Source organism: Rhamphochromis longiceps, linkage group LG7, assembly GCF_057381845.1.
Source record: "Rhamphochromis longiceps isolate RC_006_pf linkage group LG7, R_longiceps_female_GT1.1, whole genome shotgun sequence".
In the NCBI taxonomy this organism is placed as follows: Eukaryota; Metazoa; Chordata; class Actinopteri; order Cichliformes; family Cichlidae; genus Rhamphochromis; species Rhamphochromis longiceps.
Genome location: NC_140563.1, coordinates 45383971 through 45404746, shown reverse-complemented (window position 1 = coordinate 45404746; position 20776 = coordinate 45383971). Strand labels below are relative to the sequence as shown.

The 20776-nt window shown below is 39.6% G+C and overlaps 1 protein-coding gene across 1 annotated transcript; it reads right to left on the bottom strand.

Moving 5' to 3' along the window:
• Window positions 1-580: 580 nt before the first annotated feature.
• On the bottom strand, window positions 581-14436 carry myo1hb (myosin IHb). Its single transcript, XM_085411282.1, has 32 exons — window positions 14380-14436; window positions 10484-10645; window positions 9984-10099; window positions 8643-8841; window positions 8462-8542; window positions 8126-8305; window positions 7933-8031; window positions 7739-7852; window positions 7550-7621; window positions 7346-7465; window positions 7000-7067; window positions 6808-6913; window positions 6621-6701; window positions 6454-6545; window positions 6262-6356; window positions 6025-6071; window positions 5760-5840; window positions 5566-5671; window positions 5334-5451; window positions 5103-5216; window positions 4928-5004; window positions 4778-4846; window positions 4575-4659; window positions 4291-4453; window positions 4124-4207; window positions 3459-3552; window positions 3173-3228; window positions 2929-3064; window positions 2757-2827; window positions 1320-1417; window positions 1098-1197; window positions 581-1022 (listed from the first exon to the last, which is right to left on the bottom strand). Exons 1-32 carry the CDS (start codon window positions 14434-14436, stop codon window positions 996-998), a joined length of 3168 nt encoding a protein of 1055 aa, XP_085267408.1. The 3' UTR covers window positions 581-995.
• Between the last annotated feature and the right edge of the window lie 6340 nt (window positions 14437-20776).

Here is a 20776-nt window from a genome sequence, read left to right as displayed (position 1 = left end):
CAAAGGCATCTGCTGTGATGCTCACACCTTGGATAAAGTCTTGCGAGTGTCAGCTTCCTTTTTATAGATACAAAAATATGTAAATGTTCTGATCTGAATTATATTTCTGACTGTCAAAATTTCCCAGATTTAAATCGAATCGAATTGAATCGAATTAAATCGAATCGTGGATCGAATCGATTCGGGACCTTGTGAATCGGAATTGAATCGATTCTAGAAATCAGTGACGATACCCAGCCCTACCCAGTGTATTCCATTTATTTCAACAAAGTAACTGTATTCTGAATACCACCTTTTTAAACGGTAACTGTAACGGAATACAGTTACTCATATTTTGTATTCTAAATACGTAACGGCGGTACATGTATTCCGTTACTCCCCAACACTGATAATAACATATCTAAGAAAAACAGGTTAGAGAGTGGCTTAATTCGTATCTGAGACTGTATTGACTGAGTTAGCGTGCTGTAAATGTACTTCAGAACTGCGTAATAGCAGCATGTACTACATAAACATAATCTGCACAATTCATTGGAGTTTCCTCTGCTAGACTAAACCATAATCTGACAATATTGCCACAACAAGGATGTTTTAATATAAAGGTACAACATGACTGAGGTATTATAAATGTTACAGTCATGGCTTTGCACACATATATTTCTTTACTGTTATCAAGTAATTCTATGAATATTTTGTATATATAATACAGTGTACATACATGAATCTGTTTGTTTACATAGAGATTATTTCAAATCCAAATATCATGAACACGGAGAGCTGCTGACATTGTAAGTAAGAACTTTCTACAGCTAAGTTATTGGCAGCATTTGGGTAATAACAGAATATACTTCATTGTATAACATTTTAATGAAGATGCAAAAGTATAAAGTTGCCTTTAATAATGTAAATAGCCACTGAGCAGGATTACAGGGTAAGCATGGCTGTTGCAACTCTGAGGCTTAAGGAGCACCATTAATCCCACAGCACTGGCATCTTCATCTTGACTTGGTTTTTGTTGACTCCTAAAAACACAAAGAGCTCAGTCAGTTGCTCATGTTTTCAGTAATAAGTTGTCATTGTCTGAATTACAGACTCACCACCATCAGATGGCCGTTCTTTGCCCTGTAGACCATCGACTCCTGGCCACTCTTGAAGTCGACAAACCCCTCTCTGCCCGGCTGAATGTCAAACCGCACGCTGCATTTAAAAAATATATATATATAATTATTTATGATTATTTATGATTTTTATTATTTATGATTTTTACCACTTTCATATTTCAAATTCAAATATTGCCACACACGATGCAGACTCTGTACCTGCCCTGCACCACGTGGATGCAGTTCTGCTTGTTAACAATAACACTCAGCTTAGTCAAGGCTTCAAACAGGAAGTCACACTGCAGAACCAGATCACCCTGAAAGGACAAATCAGTGCTCTGTTAAACGTTGTGACTTTTCCTCTGGAATCTAAATGGCAGACATGAACTGCTTTAATTTATGGTCTCTCCAACAGTTTCTTTAGACATATTTGACGTACGCTATATGGACTAAAGTACCGGGCCACACCTTTTAATCTTTGAATTCAGGTGTTTTCAGTTCCTTTACCACAGTCAGCTTTTACAAACATTTGTGAAATAACAGGTTGTTTTAAAGAGCTCACTGAATTCAAGTGTGACACTTGTGTGATAATAGGACCCAACCATTGTAACAAGTCAGGTAGTGAAATTTCTTTCTTCCTAGATATCCCAAGATCAGCTTTATTAAGTATTTAAACAAAAGTGGAAGCATTTAGGAAATATGAATGTTTGTTTTTGTCACTGAAAAGTCCAAATTTCAGATTGTTATTTTAAGATTTTGACTTACCAATTCAAATTTAGGCTGAGTGTTGGGCTGAGAATTACTAACTCAAACTACTGAGAAATTTTTTTTAAACTGACCCCAAAAAACAGACAAAAACCATAAAAATTTGGGTTCTTACATTAAAATTATGAGATAGTAATACAAAATTATGACTTACTGGTAGGAAAAATGTTTTTTGAGTCAAAGAAAAAAATTCAGATGCAGAAACAAGCTTCCATAAGGATCAACAGTGACTCATCACTGTATTAAGTTACAGAGCAGGTTTGCTGGGGCTCGTGTTCCATAAAATTTGCCATTGTTCTCCTGACTCAGTAACTGCAACGCTCCAAACCTCCTCTGGGATTAGCATCAGCACAAAAACTGCACTGGGAGCTTCATGGTGAGGGTTTCCATGGCTCCTCAAGCTGTAATGTGTAGTTAGCCCAGTACTTTTGTACATATACTGGATATTTTTCATCTTAAATTTAAAGACCTGAAAGTGATTATTATAAGAAAAACACTCCAAAATGTTTTTAAATGTCCTTGGTGTTTTAATAATGGTGCCAGCGGTTGTGAAGTCCAGACACTAAATGATTCACATCATTTTCATATTTATTAAGCTATTTAGCGAACTCTTGTGTCCTACTGATTGAAGGCATTATCACGCTGGAAGAGACCACTGCTTTAGTACAGAAATGTTTGACCAAAGGGTAACAGTGACCACTTAGAACAACTTTGTACTGATTTGTGGTAATCCTTCCCTGGCCCTCCCTACAGCATGATCTTCCACATCCACTCACTTTAGGGTTTAACATTTGAGTTTTGTTTTTCATTTTATTGGTTGCCCATCTGTAGAGTATAAACGGTATAATGTTAAAACTTTTAAGATGGCTGTGGACAGCGGTGTGCAGGTACCTTTTGCTTGCTGTCATCACACGTGACATGAAGAATCAGGAAGTTGTCACTGAGGTTGCTGACTGACACACCTTGCAAAAACAAGGTTAACCTTAAAATACTGATAAAATAACTGTATGTTTATATACTGCAGATAACAATGTTTTCTTTGTTTTATCTCCTCACTTGTTACCTTTCAGTGAGCTGTAATCTATCCGCTGTTTGATCTTAGCCTCTTCCACCAGGTAGGCAGCTTCCTGGGTGAAGATGAGCTGCCGGAGTCGAGGTCTGAACCCGTTCCTGTCGTACTTCACCACAGGTACGCTGTACTGTGGAGGTCCCGCTCAAAGATCAGAGAAGGTGAAAAAACAAACAAACAGACAACCACACACACGTCAAAGACAGTGTGCTGACTAAATACTAATATTATAATTTACCTTGACTTTCTCATGTTGAATCATCTGAAGCACCTTGATGCTTATATCTTCTGCACCTTAACAAAGTGAGAACAGTGAGAACAGCAATCGCTCAGTCCATCATATATTTAGCAGCAGGAGAGGGTTTGCAGAAACAACAATAATTGCCAGTAAACAAGTCCATGCATTCATCAAACTGTAGCAGATTAGTGTTATATATTCTGTCTTCCATTTCAAATCACATAAACTACTGTAGTCTTATCTATTTTATGCATGTAAGTCCACTTTAATGGTACTGTAGTCTTACAGATCCTGGTGTCTGCGAATGGTCTGCACACACTGAAGGGATAGTTTTCTTTTTTCCCTTTGAACAAGGCGCTGGTCTGTGCTTTTAACAGCAGCTGCAAAGAAGATGTTTAACAGAGAGTATTTTAAGATCAACCTTGGAAATCTGTTGCACAAACTGCTTCCAGAAATAACACATCATGTCATGATGTAAAGAAACCCAAGAAGAAATGAGAAACAAAGTCATTGACATGTATCAGTTTGGAAAGAATTACAAAGCGATATTTTTGGCTTTGGGACTTCACTGAACCACAGTGAGAGCCACTGCCTAACATGTCAACCTCTGGGTGGCTCAGAAAAGTAACCAAGATAAAGGTTTTGGAGTGGTCTAGTCAAAGCCTGAACCTTAATCCAACCAGTTTTAGGTTTGGGAGCAATGTCACATAGAGACAGGTGGATTTGGAGAGATTTTTTGCCCTAATAAATGAAAAAAAAATTGTATTTACTCAAGTTATGCTTGTCTAATACTAGGATTTCTTTGATAATCTGAAACATTTAAGTGTGACAAATATGTAGAAAATCAAGAAATCAAGAATGTAGGTATAAAAAACACTGGTGACAGGCAGAGCAAGTTTAGGTTATGTTATACATTTATTGAACTTCCTGCTCACGTACGACGGATTGTACCTGTGCTTTCCTTTGGGGAGTGATCCCTCGAACGTACTTCCTCACCATGTGGCGAATGTAGATCTTCTTCAAGACCTGGGAAACCTGGAGGATGAACAGGAGTGTTGAACGGGCTCTGTTATGTGATATTACAAAAAAATGCAGCCTGACATTTAAATATCACTCACTTCCTGCAATATAGGAGGAGGAGTGAGCCAAGAGTCTTTTTCCAGGATGGTTTTGGGAAGGTTTTCCTTGAGCCGCGTGAGGTAGCTGTGCCTCACAAAGGCCAGGTACTCGCTGTTGTCAGTGCAGGCCGGTTGATGTCTATTCATGAAACCTTTAATGAACCTGGAACAAATCAATAAATCGGTAACCTCACTTAATAAAAGTTCCCAAATGGCTCTCTCACAGCCATTACACCGTCCTGCAAGCATCAGCAGCCATTTAACTGTCAAACATGTTAACTTACTTCTTGATGACCTTGACAGCCCATGCTCTCCTCTGACGTTCCCTCCTAGCCATCATCCCTCTCCAGCAGGTCTCAATCTTTGTGGCTATTTTGATTAGACAAGACATTGTTTGTTTAACGTGTTTTAAGTGTAGTAGGAGCTGATAAATCAAGATGGTTCTGGACCATTAACTAATAGGTTATAAACAAATGTCATGGCCTACCAGCCTCTCTCTGTTTTAGATAGTCTCCTTTCACCTTGTAGCCTTTGTACTTTGCCTGAATCCTTGTTGCTGCAGTAAAGGTTAAAAGGTTGAAAAGGTTGTTGATGTTTACTATAGAAACAAAAATACATTTTCAGCGCAATATCTCACCCAGCTTGTGTTTGCAGACTTGAAAAGCATCTTCTGTTGCAAACAGAGTTCTCGGGTGGCGGATAAAAATCTTTGTCCTTGCAATGAAGGCAAACAGAGAGATTTCCAAAAATGTCTTTTTCCAGGTTAGTCAGCAGTACCCATCTGAAATATGATACTCATCCGTTCTGCCTACCTTCCCATCTTGTACTCATCAGATTTATAGCCCAGGTGTTTGATCAGACACCTCACACCTTCTGCTGCAGTTCCTTTCCAGTTGGGCCAAGTGTCAGGACACAGAGGTTTATACCTGAGCACAGAAGGTTAGCAGAAGACAAAAGAATCCTGATTTTTGTTTTTGTTTTTCATTTTGCATGAAAAAGATTAACGTAACTAACTGAAGGTTAGAGGAGTGCCAGCGTGCTACCTCTGGAGAAAGATTTCATATTTGCGACGATAAGCAAAACCAGCACGCCTGACTCTCAGGTGTTCCATCAGTCCCAGGTATTTCACCTGATGCCTTACCAACACGTCATCAAAGTGTCCTGCAGGAGACACCACAACACTAAGAGGTCAGCAGCAGCATGTGCTGATTAAATCTAGACTGACTAGGATGTCTCTTTATTGAAATACCAGATTTTTGATACTCAAGGCCTCACCTGGCTGCTTGGCTTCATTGGGTTTAATGCAGCGGACGTACCAGGGTTCTTTCATCATTAGGATCTCAGTCAGACCCACCAGGCTATTCTTAAACTGAGTCACTACCTGAGGAATCACAGGAAAGTGGCCGATTACTCCTAAATTCACTGACATTGGTGAGACACCGAGTTTCTATATCTTGTATTGCTCTTACAGTTTCAGGTCTCCTCTTGCTATCCGGTTCAGTAGAAGGAAAACAGTGTTTGATGATGGCGTTCTTGGACTGCCGCATAACCTAAGGAGAACAGGAAAACTGTGAGCATCTAAAAGGTTAGGCAGTTACACATTTGTAGGCATCATTTCAGTTCCTGTTTGCATTATTTAATAGGGTTACTAGAAGTCACGTTTTTTGTAATGAGGAATCACCATCCACCAAACTGTCATCTTTACTGGGTTAAATTACATAACAGTTAAATTACCTCTTTCCCATTTCGATACAAAAGATCATTGTTTTTGTCCAAGAATCCTGAAAGTTTAAAGAACAAAAAGAAGCTTCAAGAGTGAAGCTATTTGCTCTGTAGTACGTCTGTAAACATGTAGTCAGTTCGCCGGGTTTATGACACTATTGACGCATTTCAGCATTTTTCTGTTGTTACACTGACTAATTCAGTGGCATTATAACAGAAAAAAAATATCAATAGTATTTAACGTCTTACCAACAACACAGTATGTAACTTCCCCAGCGTAGTGGAGGAGGCGGAAGTCTCCTCTTTTCAGAGTTTTCCTCGTCTTTTGGTCTGCAAGTTTGTGTCTGCAGGAAATGTAGTTAGTGTAGATTTGTATTATACTTGTAGTTTGATTGTTTGTTGACAACATTAATTCACCACATGTCACCTGTAAAAACTCACGTGACAAAATGAGGGTGGCCACCAATCTTGTCCTCCATCTTTTCCAGGAAGGTGAGATCTGTGGCCTCTCCAGGCCGTAAACATTCCTCATCCTATGAGAGGACAGCGGGAATTATGGCATGTTTTGGTTCATCAGCACAGTATTTGATGTGATGCCTTTTTTTTACCAGTAAAGAAATGATTCCTCTGAATTTCTCCTCCACAAGATCACAGATGATCTTGTTGTTGAAATATGGCACAGGCTCCCACTGTGTAAAAGAGAGAAAAAAAACAGAAGAACATTATTTTCTTCTTGTAAATCAGCTGTTCTTGAGCCCACATATGTGAAGCAAATTGACTGAATAATCGTATTACTTCGATTCCTTCCATCTCGTACTCCTCCTGCTCTGATTTCAGGGTCAGCTCGATAAAAAGCTGCTGCAGCTTCTCATTGCAGTAGTTGATGCAAAACTGTTCAAAGCTATAAAACAGAAATTAGTCATTGTCACTGTCTTTAATTTGACACCTTTTCTACTGAAGAATCAGTCTCTCTGTGCATGATCTCACCTGTTTACACTGAAAACCTCAAACCCATAGATGTCCAGAAGGCCAATCACGGTTTTCCTGGAGGAGTCCTTTATATAGAAGTGCACATATAATAGGACAGGGTTTTAACACTGAGATCAGACATGCTGTAGACAAGCACTTCTAAAGCATTTCAAGCTCATGTGCTGACTTTACTTTGAGCCAATAAAATTACACTGTGCCCAAAAAGACTGCCAGATATTCAAATCAGATGTTTGCAGATTCAAAATCTGTCAGTAGACTACCTCAGGACTGCTTCCTAACCTTGTTAGCCCAAATCACTCCCTCTTTCTGTGAGAACAATAAGTTGGGTTGCTTTGTTGCTCACCATGTTAGCTAACGACTCATTGATCTTGTTGACTAGCCAGCTGAAAGTGCGGCCGTAGATGGCTTTGGCAAGGGCGTCCCTGGCATACACTGCATGGTCCACAGAGAAAGGACTAAATACCTTTAAGATCAGAATAATGTCAATTAAGGTAATTTAGCATTTCAAGCAAGTTAAAATTATTTTATAAGTTAATGTATATGCTACCTCCTCTGATTTGGCTTCGATCTTTCTGTGGGTTAAGCCCTGTTGTAGCACCTGGTTAGGAATCCCCAGCAACTGCAACCAGAATAGAAAACCAAATCATGTGGCATCAAATTTCTTCGCGGTATCATCAGTAAGTTGCATGAAGGGGGACAAATTGTTTATACTACGTGCTGTTTTCTTGGATTTTACCTTTGACACCCATTGCATCTCCTGGTTGTTGTTAAGCATGGCGTATCCTCGAGCATCTGCCTCGAACTTTATATTTCCCATGTGGAGCACGCTGGCAATTATTCCAAAGAGGTTCTGTATGAAATCCAGAGATAAATGGTTTTAAATTAATCTCCAACACAAAGACTGTACAAAGACTTAATGTGCATCCTCACCTCAATGTCACTTTCGCTTAAGTCTATAACAGACAGGGCCTTCCGTACCGTCTTCCAGTCACTTTTATCATTGATAGAGCTGACTTTGGCACAATTCCCCTGAAAAAATCAATTAAAAAGTTCAGTAAAGATGTCAGCTTTTTTGGGGGGGGGGGTTATAAGCAGCATGAATGTAGTGCATTATTTCCCTGACCTGCACCAAGTAGCGGTAGTGCTTGCAGTTTCTCTCTAGACCAAGCCAGCGGAGCAGATCTTCTTCTCCTCCTTCCACCAGCTGGTAGAATATATGGAAGTTTCTTTCTCCATGGTTCTGGTGGACCACGCGGGACTTCTCCAGCAGGTAACTGAGAATGTGACCCCCAACTGCACCACCCTGAAAGTGAAAAGGTAATCTTTAACATGTAGTAAATGCCTAAGGTTTTAGACACGAGTTTTATTTTTTTTGTTTTGTTTTTGTTTTTTATAATTTGGAAGACTAAATACCTAAGGTTTCACCTTAGGCATTGCAACATGATTTAGATTTGTCTACCTGGTGGTCAAACTGGATGTCCATATATTTTCCAAAGCGGCTTGAGTTGTCATTCTTCAAGGTTTTGGCATTTCCAAAAGCCTGAAATTTGAAAACAAAACAAGGAAGAAATTGTGTTTTAAAAAAACTGCACAGGATCTTGCATAGCAGAAGCTTTACCACACACATCCAGGACACTGACCTCAAGCACGGGATTGGAAAGAAGCAGTCTGTCACGGACATTGTTGAGGACTTTGGTACTTGGACAGCTGACAGCATAGAACTGAAGGATTTTCTTTGAGGCCTCTGTTTTTCCGGCCCCACTCTCCCCTGAGATGAGGATGAAGTGGTTGTTGAACTCAGACATCATTGTGCGGAAGGCATTGTCTGCCAGCGCATAACTGAAAGCACAGCGAGAGGTCAGAGGCTAACAAAATCACATTTTTTTATTTTTAAGATGAGGCAATCCATCAAGTCAAAGAGTTCTTTGAAGCTGAGCTATAATGCTTTTGTGATTGTCAGCATATTCACAGTCATATTGCTAACATGGTATTTCTACCAGTTACATGTTAACAGTGCTCAAGATTTCATTTTACCGTACTTGTATTTACTAATCACCAGAAAATGCAATAACTGAGGCTGATTTAGTCATATTGTATCTCACATTAATGTATTACAATCATCCAGTTCAGTCTTCTGGGGACCATCAATGTCCATTCGGTAATTGTCAAGATGGTTAAAGTCTATCAACCAAATGTCAACTTTGCGTGATCTACAGGTAGGTCAGGGATTTGCAAAGACAGTAGGATTCATTCATTTGCCAGGAATCATAAATCCATTTGTTCTTTCATTTGCTGAGATATTTTAATATGGAATAAAGGCATGCCAAATAAATCTGATCATTAAGAAACTGAATTTTCACACGAAGCTTTAGAACAGAATTAAACACATTTACAGCCTGGAACAAAAAATGGTTTGGGTTTCTTTCTTGTGGCCAGGAAGAGGGAGGTCTGGACTCTGTTTATACTGCTAGGCCTAGACAAGTGGCAGAAAATGGATGGATGGATGAACAGATGGATGGATGAACAGATGGATGGATGATGGTGGATGTCAGCACAAGTGACTAGCTGTTGCCTTCAGCTAAATGGAGCCACTTTACTGAAGCACAGCAGTGTTTGTGGTTTTGTGATAACTTTTTGAATACACAGTACCAGGGTGGATGAGTCCAAACTGTAACCTTAACTATGTGATAAATAGTATGGATTGCAGTTTGAAATGTCTGTGCTCCTTTTTTGTCATGAAGGAAACAATATCAGTTTACGACCCAGTCTACAGAAGCGCCTTGCTAACCAAACTAGGTAGCGTTAGCTGATCCCTTAAACACCACCCTGTTCTCTAAAACATGATCAAGTCAAAGTTATCAAAGGTCAAAAGGCCAATCTGAAGTTTCAGAGTGCTAATCCACAAACCACTGACGTCACGGTAGCTAAGTACATCTTTTATGTACAGTCTACACAAATGACATGCCAGAAACAACTCTTACATGTGAGGCGGCAGCTCAAAGAAGTTGACTCCCATGTAGGTATCCATTTGCTTCTTGCTGTAGATGTCTAACTCTTTATATGGGTTGACTGAGACGAGAAGAGTCCCGATGTAAGTCTGTGGAGAAAGACAAGGAAAATAACTTATGGTCTGCAACTCTTGCTTTTGATGATTGTTTTCCTTGAACATTACGTGACATTATGAGAAGATTTCCGGCAATGTGCTGTCCATGTAGCTTAACAATGATAAGTAATTTTAGCAAAAGAAATAAGTTCAGTTAATCACTTGTCATGACCCAGTGGGTAGCACTGACCTTTATAGTGCTCACTCTGCAAATGAAAAGAACCAGAGCTGCTGACTCAGCAACACGCAGAGCCCGATTCAGCAGAAGACAACGCAGCATTAGGGCGTTGTGGGGTTGAAGGTTGAGGGCATAATGTTTAATTAGAGTAAGCGAAAGTGAAAGGCTACCCAAAATGACACCACACAGGAAAGACTCACGTAAATTAGATTCTCGTGGAACCGTTTCCTCAGGTTGTCCAGGCAGGCAGTCTCACTCGTGTAGGTGTCCAGGAGAACAAAATCCTGGATGCCAACGCGATCCCGGGCTGTCAGGGAGGCCTCCATGTTTCTCAGGATACGATTACACCGTTCCTCCAGGCTCTAGGCCAAAGAAGCAACCCATCAGTGAAATTAGATACAAAAGGGGTATCATGCTCATTTTAGTTTAGTTTAATGTGAGCAAAAGCACCAATGCCAGTATTATCAAACCATTAATTTACAAAACAAATGAAAAACCATCTGCAATGTTTATCAGTCAGTTTACTGGCGCTTAGTTTCATGGCTTTTACTTGGTAGAAAGATGATGAGACAGGTGGTTAATGTCTTTATCAGTAAGAAGGCTATAAAACCGATGAAGATTCCCACATCTGGCTGTTTAAATTGACAGCGACCACAACCACTCTAATGACTGATCCATCTTTAATTTACAACAGAATGTTTCCTCATGCAAAATCGTGCAAAATCTCCCCCCTCGGGCACTGCACCTCTCACGCTTTGCAAATCCATCCAGCTGTCCTGACTGGCAGTGGCGTGTCCAGCGGGGTGGCCTGGGGGGGCACAGGCCACCCCCCCAACCAGACTGGCCACCCCAGGTGCCACCCCAAAGGCAAAACAATAAAATTCAATCAAATATCAAATGTCCGATTATGTTTTCACGGTGAAGCTGAGATATCCGAGTGTAAGTGAATGCAGCATCGGCTTCTGCGCTACGTGCATCACGTTAGCAAAGGTAGGAGAGCCAAGCACGAAAGACGGCACTGCAGGAAACAATTTTTCGGTGAAAGAAAATGAGGACAGAATCAATGTCCCGGTAAGTAATATTAAGTTTGTTGAGTTTAGTAAACTTCGGTGAAATTAGAATACCAAGGAAAAAATAACACTTAAAGAATTATTGCAGCTGTGGAATATTTCAGACAGTATGCTACTGAGGGCAGCTAACATAAGAGTTATGAGTTATAAGATATAATCTAAGTCGTAACATTGCTGTATGGAGCTGCAGATTTGGTTGCAGGTTAACATAGCTGGACTGGCCATCGGGCATACCGGGGATATGCTCGGTGACTTATTTTTATTTTTTTTTTGTAATGGCATGAACAATAAGAGGTGGTGGATTGGCCAGATGCAGGTCGATGTGTAAAAATAACTCAGTTGTTTGGTGGTGGCTATGGCGGAGCTTCCACAGAGGCCAGCAGGTGGATGAGGGAAGGGGAGGCAGGAGGAGAGACCCGAGGCAGCCGCCAGTCCGAGTGTCAGGTGAACTGAACTTCAGGTAAGAAGTTATGACCTGCAGTCTATCTGGGTCAGATATAAACCAAGTTTAGGTGGAGTTTATTTTCGTTGTGCTGACTTTTTACCGTCAGTTACAATAACTCGTACTGCGATCTAGCCAGCTTGACGGAGTTTTTATACAGCTGGGTGGGTGCTATGATGTTACTGATAGTGAACTTTATTTTATTCATAAGGTTAGTAGAGTTGCCAACGGCTCCTTAAAAAATGGAATGGTCCCTCATTCAGAGAAAATATTACACGTTTCGTATTGAGCTGAGAAGAGACGCAGTTTGTCCCGGACTTTCGCTATAATGAAAAAAAGACACAAAGGAGTTATTCTGTCGTTATGCTGCACAGCTGCCTCTTCTTCTCTCATTCTCTCCCCCTGCCTCCCCTGTTGCTACTTCAATCATTAAACTGATCAATGATCAGCTGATCGGCTTTTCTCTCTTGTTTATTTATCGCCCACTTTGCGCCAGAAAGAGGAAACCAGCGGATGTCGCTCTAAACAACAGCAGCACGTTTAAGCTTGATCAGCTGTTGTTAGAATTTATTTAATATTAATTTCTAGTATCAGCTGATGTTTGCTGGAGCCACAGCTGTAAAGCTGCTGGTCATGATATCGGTTTGGTTATGTGATGAGAGGGAAACATGAAGATGAAACCAGGAGATGTCCTTACTGAATCATCAGAGCTGAACAAGTGATGGAGAAACAGGTTTACCTTTTAGGTGACATGGATGAGTTGAAGGGAAGTTATGAACTGTTTCTGAGAGACAAATAACACCAGGATCCTTTTTTAAGCAGCTGACAGCTGGTAACTCTAAATCTTACAACCAAAGTTTTTATCTGACGTAAAATGTATAGAAATCATACATATACCAACAAGACTGTACATCACTGTCACAACAGCATTTGTTTTCATTCAAAGGCTTTATGGCTTTAATACCTGGTGGGCCGGTCTGTAGTCAAAATGCCCGATTTTCTGTCCCGGTCCAGCCCTGCAGGTTAATACTGGCAGTGTCACCATGCCAGCTGACTGTATTTCATCATCAGCCAGTGTTGCTCTTGATCAATATTACCAAAGTTTACCATAAGGCAGCATAGAAAGTATTTACTTGCTTTCAGGTTTTATTCAAATGTTAGTCTTTTCATTTGTTTCTCCACTTTTTTCCTGTTTCAAAATCAAACACCAGTTTGTGAGAAGATTATCTTCTTTTTTTAACAGGCAGATAAAGTTTTACATTGGAATTGGCTAATTTGTCGATTGTTTGTTACAAATGTTCATATTTTAATATTAAAAATGTTTTTGCCCAAAACATATGTGCACTATATGTCAGTAAAAATACTATGCAAATATTGCTGTCCTTGAATGCTGAGTAAACACTGACAAAGCACTGATTGTATCTCTTGTACTTTATCAACGCAGTATCTAAAAACTTTGCACCGTAGTGGTTAAAATCTCATTCTAATAAGAGTTAAAAGCGCATTCAGTTATTAGGTTTACAGGATTATTGAATTATGGTTAACAGTTGGTAGAATTTATTTTTAAACATTATCTGCCAATTACATCTGCCACCTCTCTCCAAATCTGTGCCCCTACCTGGCCCCCCCAACAAAAATTTTCTAGACACGCCACTGCTGACTGGACAGTTCTGGCTTGTTGGCCAGTTGTGATCCACAGGCTGTATATTTGACGCAGCTGAAGTCAAACAACATTACAAAAGCTACTCTACAGATAATGTGTTATTATTATCCCTGCTGTTTGGATGGGATGGATGGAACATGTGCCCCACCTTTTTCCTTTGTGTCTTCAAAAATTATCCTGTTTTTGTTGAGGTTTTCATCAGTGAGGAGCACATGCACACACACATACTTACAGTCTTGTCAGCCTAGGATATATGGTAAATGTCCCAATGGGCACCTAATTTCCTGAATGTTTGTCCCTATATCTGTGACTTCCAGTCAGAGCCATTTCTGGCCTTGGCCACATCCTCTGTGCTCATGATAAATCTAAATTCAGCCACCACTATCTAATCTGCTGCTGTTTCTTTTTAAGAGCCATTAATCTTGTTCATGACAGGGATATATTGAGCACCAAAAAATCCATGTATCCTAAATAGTAAGCTGATAGTAATGCTAAATGCCTCTTTAAAAACACAAGACAAAATAAAAGAAAAAAGGTATTAAGCAAAAGTTGACACAAATATAAATCTGATCAACTTCAAAAGCCCACGGGTAGTAACATTTATTTTTATGCATAAATACAGGATATGTTCCGCTGCTTAATGCACAACGAATTTTATGCGAGGTAAAACGATCAGCAATGCACTTTAATTACGGTGCTGCGATGTTATGAAAGAGCCGTCCAGCACTGCGCTTCAGTAGTTCAGCTCTCATCACTGCCAAGTTGACCTGTCACTAAGTCAAAGTAACTGACACTGACAGTCTCCAGTGAAACAAGCTGCTGATCTACTGACCCAGCAGAAATTCACATCAAAATAAAATGAATTATGTAATTATGAGATCATTAAAACAGAGAAAAGATTGTTCGCATAAAGCTGCTTACCACTAAGATCCTCAGTGTGCGTGCCTCCAGGTACCTTTTCTCAACTGAGCTGAACATCTGGGTTTTATTGAAGGGAACACAGGAAACTCTGATAGATTACAGTCTCTGCTTCCTTCAATAGGAAACCATCAATAATATAGTGAGTGCGCAACAAAGGAAGCTTCGCTCCAAATATGTATCTGTGTGCGGGGGCATGTGTAGATAGATGCAACATGGGTGACAAATTAAAGGAAAGACTGAAACCCTTGACCCCGACAGTGTCAGGACCCAGTGTTTCTGTTATGGGGTATTTTGGTGATGTACTTCAGGTACACTTGTTCCCTTGAAGGGAAGTGTTACATCTTATTTTTGTTTTGTTTTTTTAATTTGTAGTCTCCTTCAGGATTAAAATTCCACATCTCTCCAGCAATCCATTGGGTAGATGCATCAAAATCAACCCAATTCAACAACTATGTGAGACTTTAAACTAACGTGTTACATACAACATTCCTGTAAAATCTTCCTTTAATTAGTCCCTCAGTTTTCTTGTACTACAAACTTGATTATTGCGTCCATCCTTTAAAAGAAATGGGAAAAAAAACTGCACAAAGGTATACTTCAGCAAAAATGAGGAGATACTAATCACAGTAAACAACATCCATTTAGCCATCCAGCTGCTTGTCCAGTTTTAAGGTGGCAGTGGTGCCAGAGCCTATTCTTGACGTCATAGGGTGAAAGGCTGAGTCATCACAATAACACAGGCCTACCTCAGAGTGACTATTAGAATCACCAATCAATCTAGCATGCATTTCACTGGACAGTAAGAAGAAGAATGAGTAACCAGAGAGAATCCACCTTAAGCAAAATAATGAATTTAAACTTAACCAAAGTCAGCTATATGGTTTAATGACTGCAAAGCATGTAGAAGAGGTTTTTTTAAATAGAGATTGACAAAATTAAGATAGCTGAAAAAATGTCTGCAAAACAGTTTCCAGTTTTAAAAATATATTTTTTTTTTTTATCAGAAACATTTGTAAATATGCTTCTGTTTAGTTTCTATCAGACTCTGATTTAAGACAGTAGACTGAAATATAACAGCAGTAGTAGTAAAACCAGAAACTGCAAGGGCAGTCTCCTGTTGTTGGCACTCTGTAGGCATCTGTTATTGGATGTTTCACTGGGCAGCGAGTGCAGGGCAGGGATTTTCTGCCACTCAAAGGAAATCTGACCTTTGCTGAACACAAATCAGGCAGGAAAACCGAACTATGCTGCGAGAGGATGGAGAAAAAGCAAAGAGGCGATAGATAACAGGTTGGCTTTCTTGGCACACTGTCATCTGATTCAAACTGGACACTAAAAAAACAAAACAAAAAATGTGTAAACAAACAAAACACAGCAAGCTTGTATGAAATATGAAATGAGCACCTATTGTAAACATCACATTTGAACAGGAAAGTTTATCTGACTGGTTGACCATCACCCGAGAGGGCGCTCCATTGTCCCTATTTATCCAGTATGGTGCAGGATCCTGTTACCCAGCCACAAAGTGGCAGTTAGGGTCCTGAAAGAGATAGCACTCCTCGTGGGCCATTGACTGACACCGTGCATCACCCAGGGCAACACACATTTAAGGGGCTCCAGGTGTCTAAAGAAACCTGACCTTGAACAGGCCTCCACCACACCGGTCAAGTACTGTACCTCCTCTGTTGGTACTGTTTCACACAAGCAGCCGTAACAAGCCACAAAGCCACAGCGCTATCTTTGGAAACGTTCTTGCATTTCTGGCAAATAAAGATTTTACTAAAAATGCATTACTCATGGGGACAGTAAGCAAACCTTTTGTTTATGGCGGAACAAGTGAATACACAATTCACAGCCTTTTAGCCAACTGTTCACCTTGTCCTCTAACAGAGGAGATACTCTGTTATATTGATACGGATTAGCATATAGTGTCCAGTATTTACTGCCCGTATTGGTAGAGAGAAGAGCAAGCAAGTACTGCGTAGCTTTGATGCCTCTGATATTATACAACATATACAGCATATGGTTACAGTTGCACAGCATCATATTTAGTAATAATTTCTGGATTCTGTTCAAAACTGCATTAAGTTTTCTTTTCATCCTGTAACTTTAACTTTAAAACATGTCTTTACCCTTAGATGATTTATGTCTCGACACCATGAGAAATGCAAATGCATGAACACAAACACACACACACACATCCACCACATCTTACTTGAAACCTATTTTAGTCTTTTTCTACACTGAAGTATCGGCCTCTCAAGGCACTAAATGTGCCACTTTGCTGAGGCGTCTTATGAGGCGTGTTTAGAGCTTTTTTGCCAAAAAACAAAAAAATATTAGAAAAAAAACTGTGAACTGCTCCATCAGCTGAAAAGAAGATTAATACAGGCTGTGTGAGGGGGGGAAACAAAAAAACAGGGATAGCTATTACACCACCATATTCTGTGCCAATAAAATATTTGATATTACACAGTCGTCTTTTATTATGCTGGAGTGATCATAATAATCATAACACATCTTTAACCCTTAGAGAGAGACCATTTTTTTCTCATTTTGTCTAATTTTACTGCTCCAGTCATACAAACACTGCATGACTGTGGCTTTGACACAACTGCATCCAAGTTTAGTTACCTCCTTTACTTCCAAAGGCTTGTGCGTCATTGTTGGGTCAGTCTTTTGTGATGAACTTGATAAATCCAAATGTCACTGAACTTCAGTCCACATGTATGTAAGTCGGGCAGACACAGCCCAGGACAGCAGTTTTAGTAATTGAAGATTTCTTCCATAGTGCAGTTTCTTCAAGTCAGCACAGGTACGTAACCAGTAATAGATTCTCTGCTTTGATGCTCATTGGTCTCTAATCCACATACTGGCTTGGAGCTGTCCTGTTAACACAACTAGGGACAGACTGGCTTAAGAGGAGGAGGAGGTGGAGGTGGAGGAGGGTGGCACTGCTGCTTCCTGCAGGGCTGGAGTCCCTGCATTGTTGGTAATGAGGCCGTAATGAGCTGCCTGGCTATGGAAGGACTGGTCTACTTAAACTTTCATGGAGCAGGCAGCAAACACTCATTCAGCGCTTCACCTGAGTGTTGAACAGCTATGCTGTGTGTTTAAGGAAGATAGTGCATGCATGTAGATGCGTGTGTGCATGACTGTGTGTGCATGACTGTGTGTGCGTGTGCAGCTATGTAATACAAGGATGCAGTAACTTTATCCACCCAAAGACCCCTTCTCACCCTCCTCCCCACAAAATTACAGTGCAGGTATTCGATTACTGATCTTTGATTAGGCAGATGCATTTCAAACTAATTACTTGGTGCTCTATAGAGAGCGGATGATCACACCAGTTTGGAAAAAAGTTTTTAAGTTACACTTAAAAATTCTAAACTGATTTCACGTGATTATGTAAAGCAACGGCACTGATTTAATAAAGTTCCAATTACTTTTTGTTAGCTGTTGAAAAAATAAGGAGCCGAGAGCTGCAAAACATATCTGTAGTTAAATCTTAAACAAATATTTTAATGTGTTTGACCACTTTTTGTTTATGATTAAATTGACATTCACCGCATGTGGCTAACACACCGCTCCACCCTAAACAAGCCGGCAGGAAGGAGGTGTATGTGTATTTAATTTAATTTAATTTGTGCAGCACCAGGCTGACTGGAGAGAGATGATGCTGGAACTTGCACCAGTGAACATCCCCAAACTTTCCGATACACTGAGCAGTTTTATCATAATAGATCACATCTGCTGCTTCGGCGTCTTCTTTTTCCTTTGGGTCAGCTGGCTCGGTTGTGACACGTGTAACGTTGCCCTCTCATTCATTCTCTTTAAAATTTAACATTGCTTCCTCCAACCATCAACAAAGGCATCTTGCATTACTACCTGAAGATCGGAAGAATCGCACGGTGACATAAGAGAGCATTCTGGTAAAATGTCCATTAACATAATGTAATCCATTATGCAACAACTGAGAGATTTCTTTGAAGAGGATTCCTTATACACTGTGCCACAGAGGCCATGTCTTATGGAAAAATGACAACTCCTTTGCCATTTTATTCCTGAAGTGATTAATTTTGTCTCACACACAATTATGGTTGAAAATATTTCTTTCAAATACTTTTTTTTTTTAGCATTAAATCAATAAAGAAGTGAGAATATGTGTTTGTTTTAAATTGGATGCCTGACATTTAAAGAGCAGTTTTACACCTTACAACAAGAAAACAGAGATTTTACACTATCTATCATATGTTGTACAAGCAGGAGCAGTTCTTGTTATTTAAAGTTGCTTACTGTTATTGCCAGTGTCATAGCTGAGTTATAAAGCAAGCCTTGTTGATAAGATTCATTGCATCTCTTCAGCAACTGAACCAAGGTGATAATTCAGAATGACTCAGATCTGGTTTCTAAAGATTTGAAGGATGAGTGACCTCAGGTATCCTCAAAACACTGTTTGTTCAAATAAATGCTCACACACTATTAAACATTCAGATAATTCCTTATTCGTGTAAACAGATTGCTGTGACCAGGGCAGGACTCTGAAGGCCAAAACCAGCTGTGAGGTTATCAGTTTTAGAAGAGTTGCCTTCAGTGACACAATAAGTGAGCAGCAGCAAACTGTTTAAGGTATTTAAACACGACTGACTCTGCTAAACTAAGCGCTCATAGATCTGAAATGTTTTGTCTTTTTCGTAGATTTCAAAGCTTACCTTTTGCTCCATGCTGCAGTTCGCTGTGCAAGTCAGAGAATCTCAGATGAGATTTTGTACTGCTCTGCGTGAGCCCGAGCACCCAGCTGACGAGGGGACAGTGTGGCACACTGTATATTCTACCTATACACTGTATTTACGGCCGTCCCATAATGCAGCAGCCTCAGCATGTCCTCACAGCGTCCTACTTTTCAACAGCTTTTATTTTCAGGTTGGCCTTATTAACTTACAAGGGTACTGAGAACTGAAGGAGTCAGCTACTCCCAACAGTCCGAACTATTCAAGAAGGTACTCTTTTACTTTTTAACCCAGCAGCTGTTCAAGTTTCACAACTAGTGTAATGTTTTCTATGTATGCATTTACATTTCAGCACTGTTATTTCAATCAAAGGTGATGAATAGTCTACTTAAACCTGTACTCAAAATGCAACCCTGAGCCCAGAGTCAGAGGAGCAGGGGGCCTGAGAAGTAGTCAAAGCTTCAAAAGCCCTTAGCAAGCCCCACAAGAAGATGAAGAAGAAGTCATAATTGGGTTTCTTCTCAGTGAGCTTCTGAAAATAAGCAGCATTATTTGACATGATGACAATGTGAGTGAACAGACAGCAGCATCCTTTCTATAGCATGACTGGCTTTTGGGTAGAGGGTGGACAGCACAACCTACTGTCGGCCACAGGTTATGACAGATACTCAGCTGCTAATGACTGAAGCGCAGTGCTGGTATAAATAAAGTTACTGTTGTAGGCTATATGATGTCACCTTCCTCTTGCTGAATCAAAGAAAGTCTTTGCCTGGCTTTTAGCTCCTATTCTTTCATAATAATAATAATAATAATAATATTAATACTTAAATACCACAAATTTAAATTTTGATGACCACATTAAAATCTATAAGTAGGCTATATGAGCTTTATTTTTCAAGTTTATGTGTTTGATTGATTGTAGTGCACTGTAATTATTTGCAGTAACAGGAAAAAGCCTGGCTCGGTGGTTTTATTTTTCTTTATATTGTTACTTATAAGAAAATTTGCCGTTTGAACGAACTCCTGAGAACCGAGCTCTTGTCTGGGATGCACTTTTTAATTTCTCTGGTATAAATCTGAGATTAGCTGGATCTAATCCAAGCAGGAAATCGTTGCTTTGTCTTAAGTGTTTCCCAAAATGTGTTTATTTTACCTCACAATACAATAACATCAGCATTTCTTTCAACATTACAAATTGTATTGCATATAATCACTTGTTATTTATTTAAAGAAAACCTATCATTAATATATAATGTCATAAAGAACTAAGTGCTCTTTTTGCTATCTGTCCATAAACGGTCTGTACCACCGAGTGAGATTAGCATCAAACTAACCTGCTCTCAGGTTAACCAGCTCAGTTTAGACCAATCAGGAAACTTGGAGTCAAGCTCCTAGGGGATCAGTTTACACTAGAGTAAAAAACAAATAAAACAAAACAAATAGAAACTTTAAAAAAAACAACAACAAACAAACAACCACATAATGATGATATAGCATCAACTTGAAATGCAAAAAGATACTTTCATTTCCTAGATATGTTCTGGTCGATACCTTTTCTTTTTTTTTAAAAATAAATTCTGCTTAGAACAACAAATAAGACTTCGTGGTGACATTAAAGTCTTGGAATATTTCTTCCGGTTCCTTTGACAATCTATTTAAAGATATTG

Coding starts and splice junctions, on each gene's coding strand:
- myo1hb (XM_085411282.1), bottom strand. CDS start 14,436: ATGTTCAGCTCAGTTGAGAAAAGGTACCTGGAGGCACGCACACTGAGG. Junction 10,646..14,379: donor GCACACTGAGGATCTTAGTG/GTAAGCAGCTTT, acceptor TCTTTGGCCTAG/AGCCTGGAGGAACGGTGTAA. Junction 10,100..10,483: donor TCCACGAGAATCTAATTTAC/GTGAGTCTTTCC, acceptor CTTTCTCCACAG/ACTTACATCGGGACTCTTCT.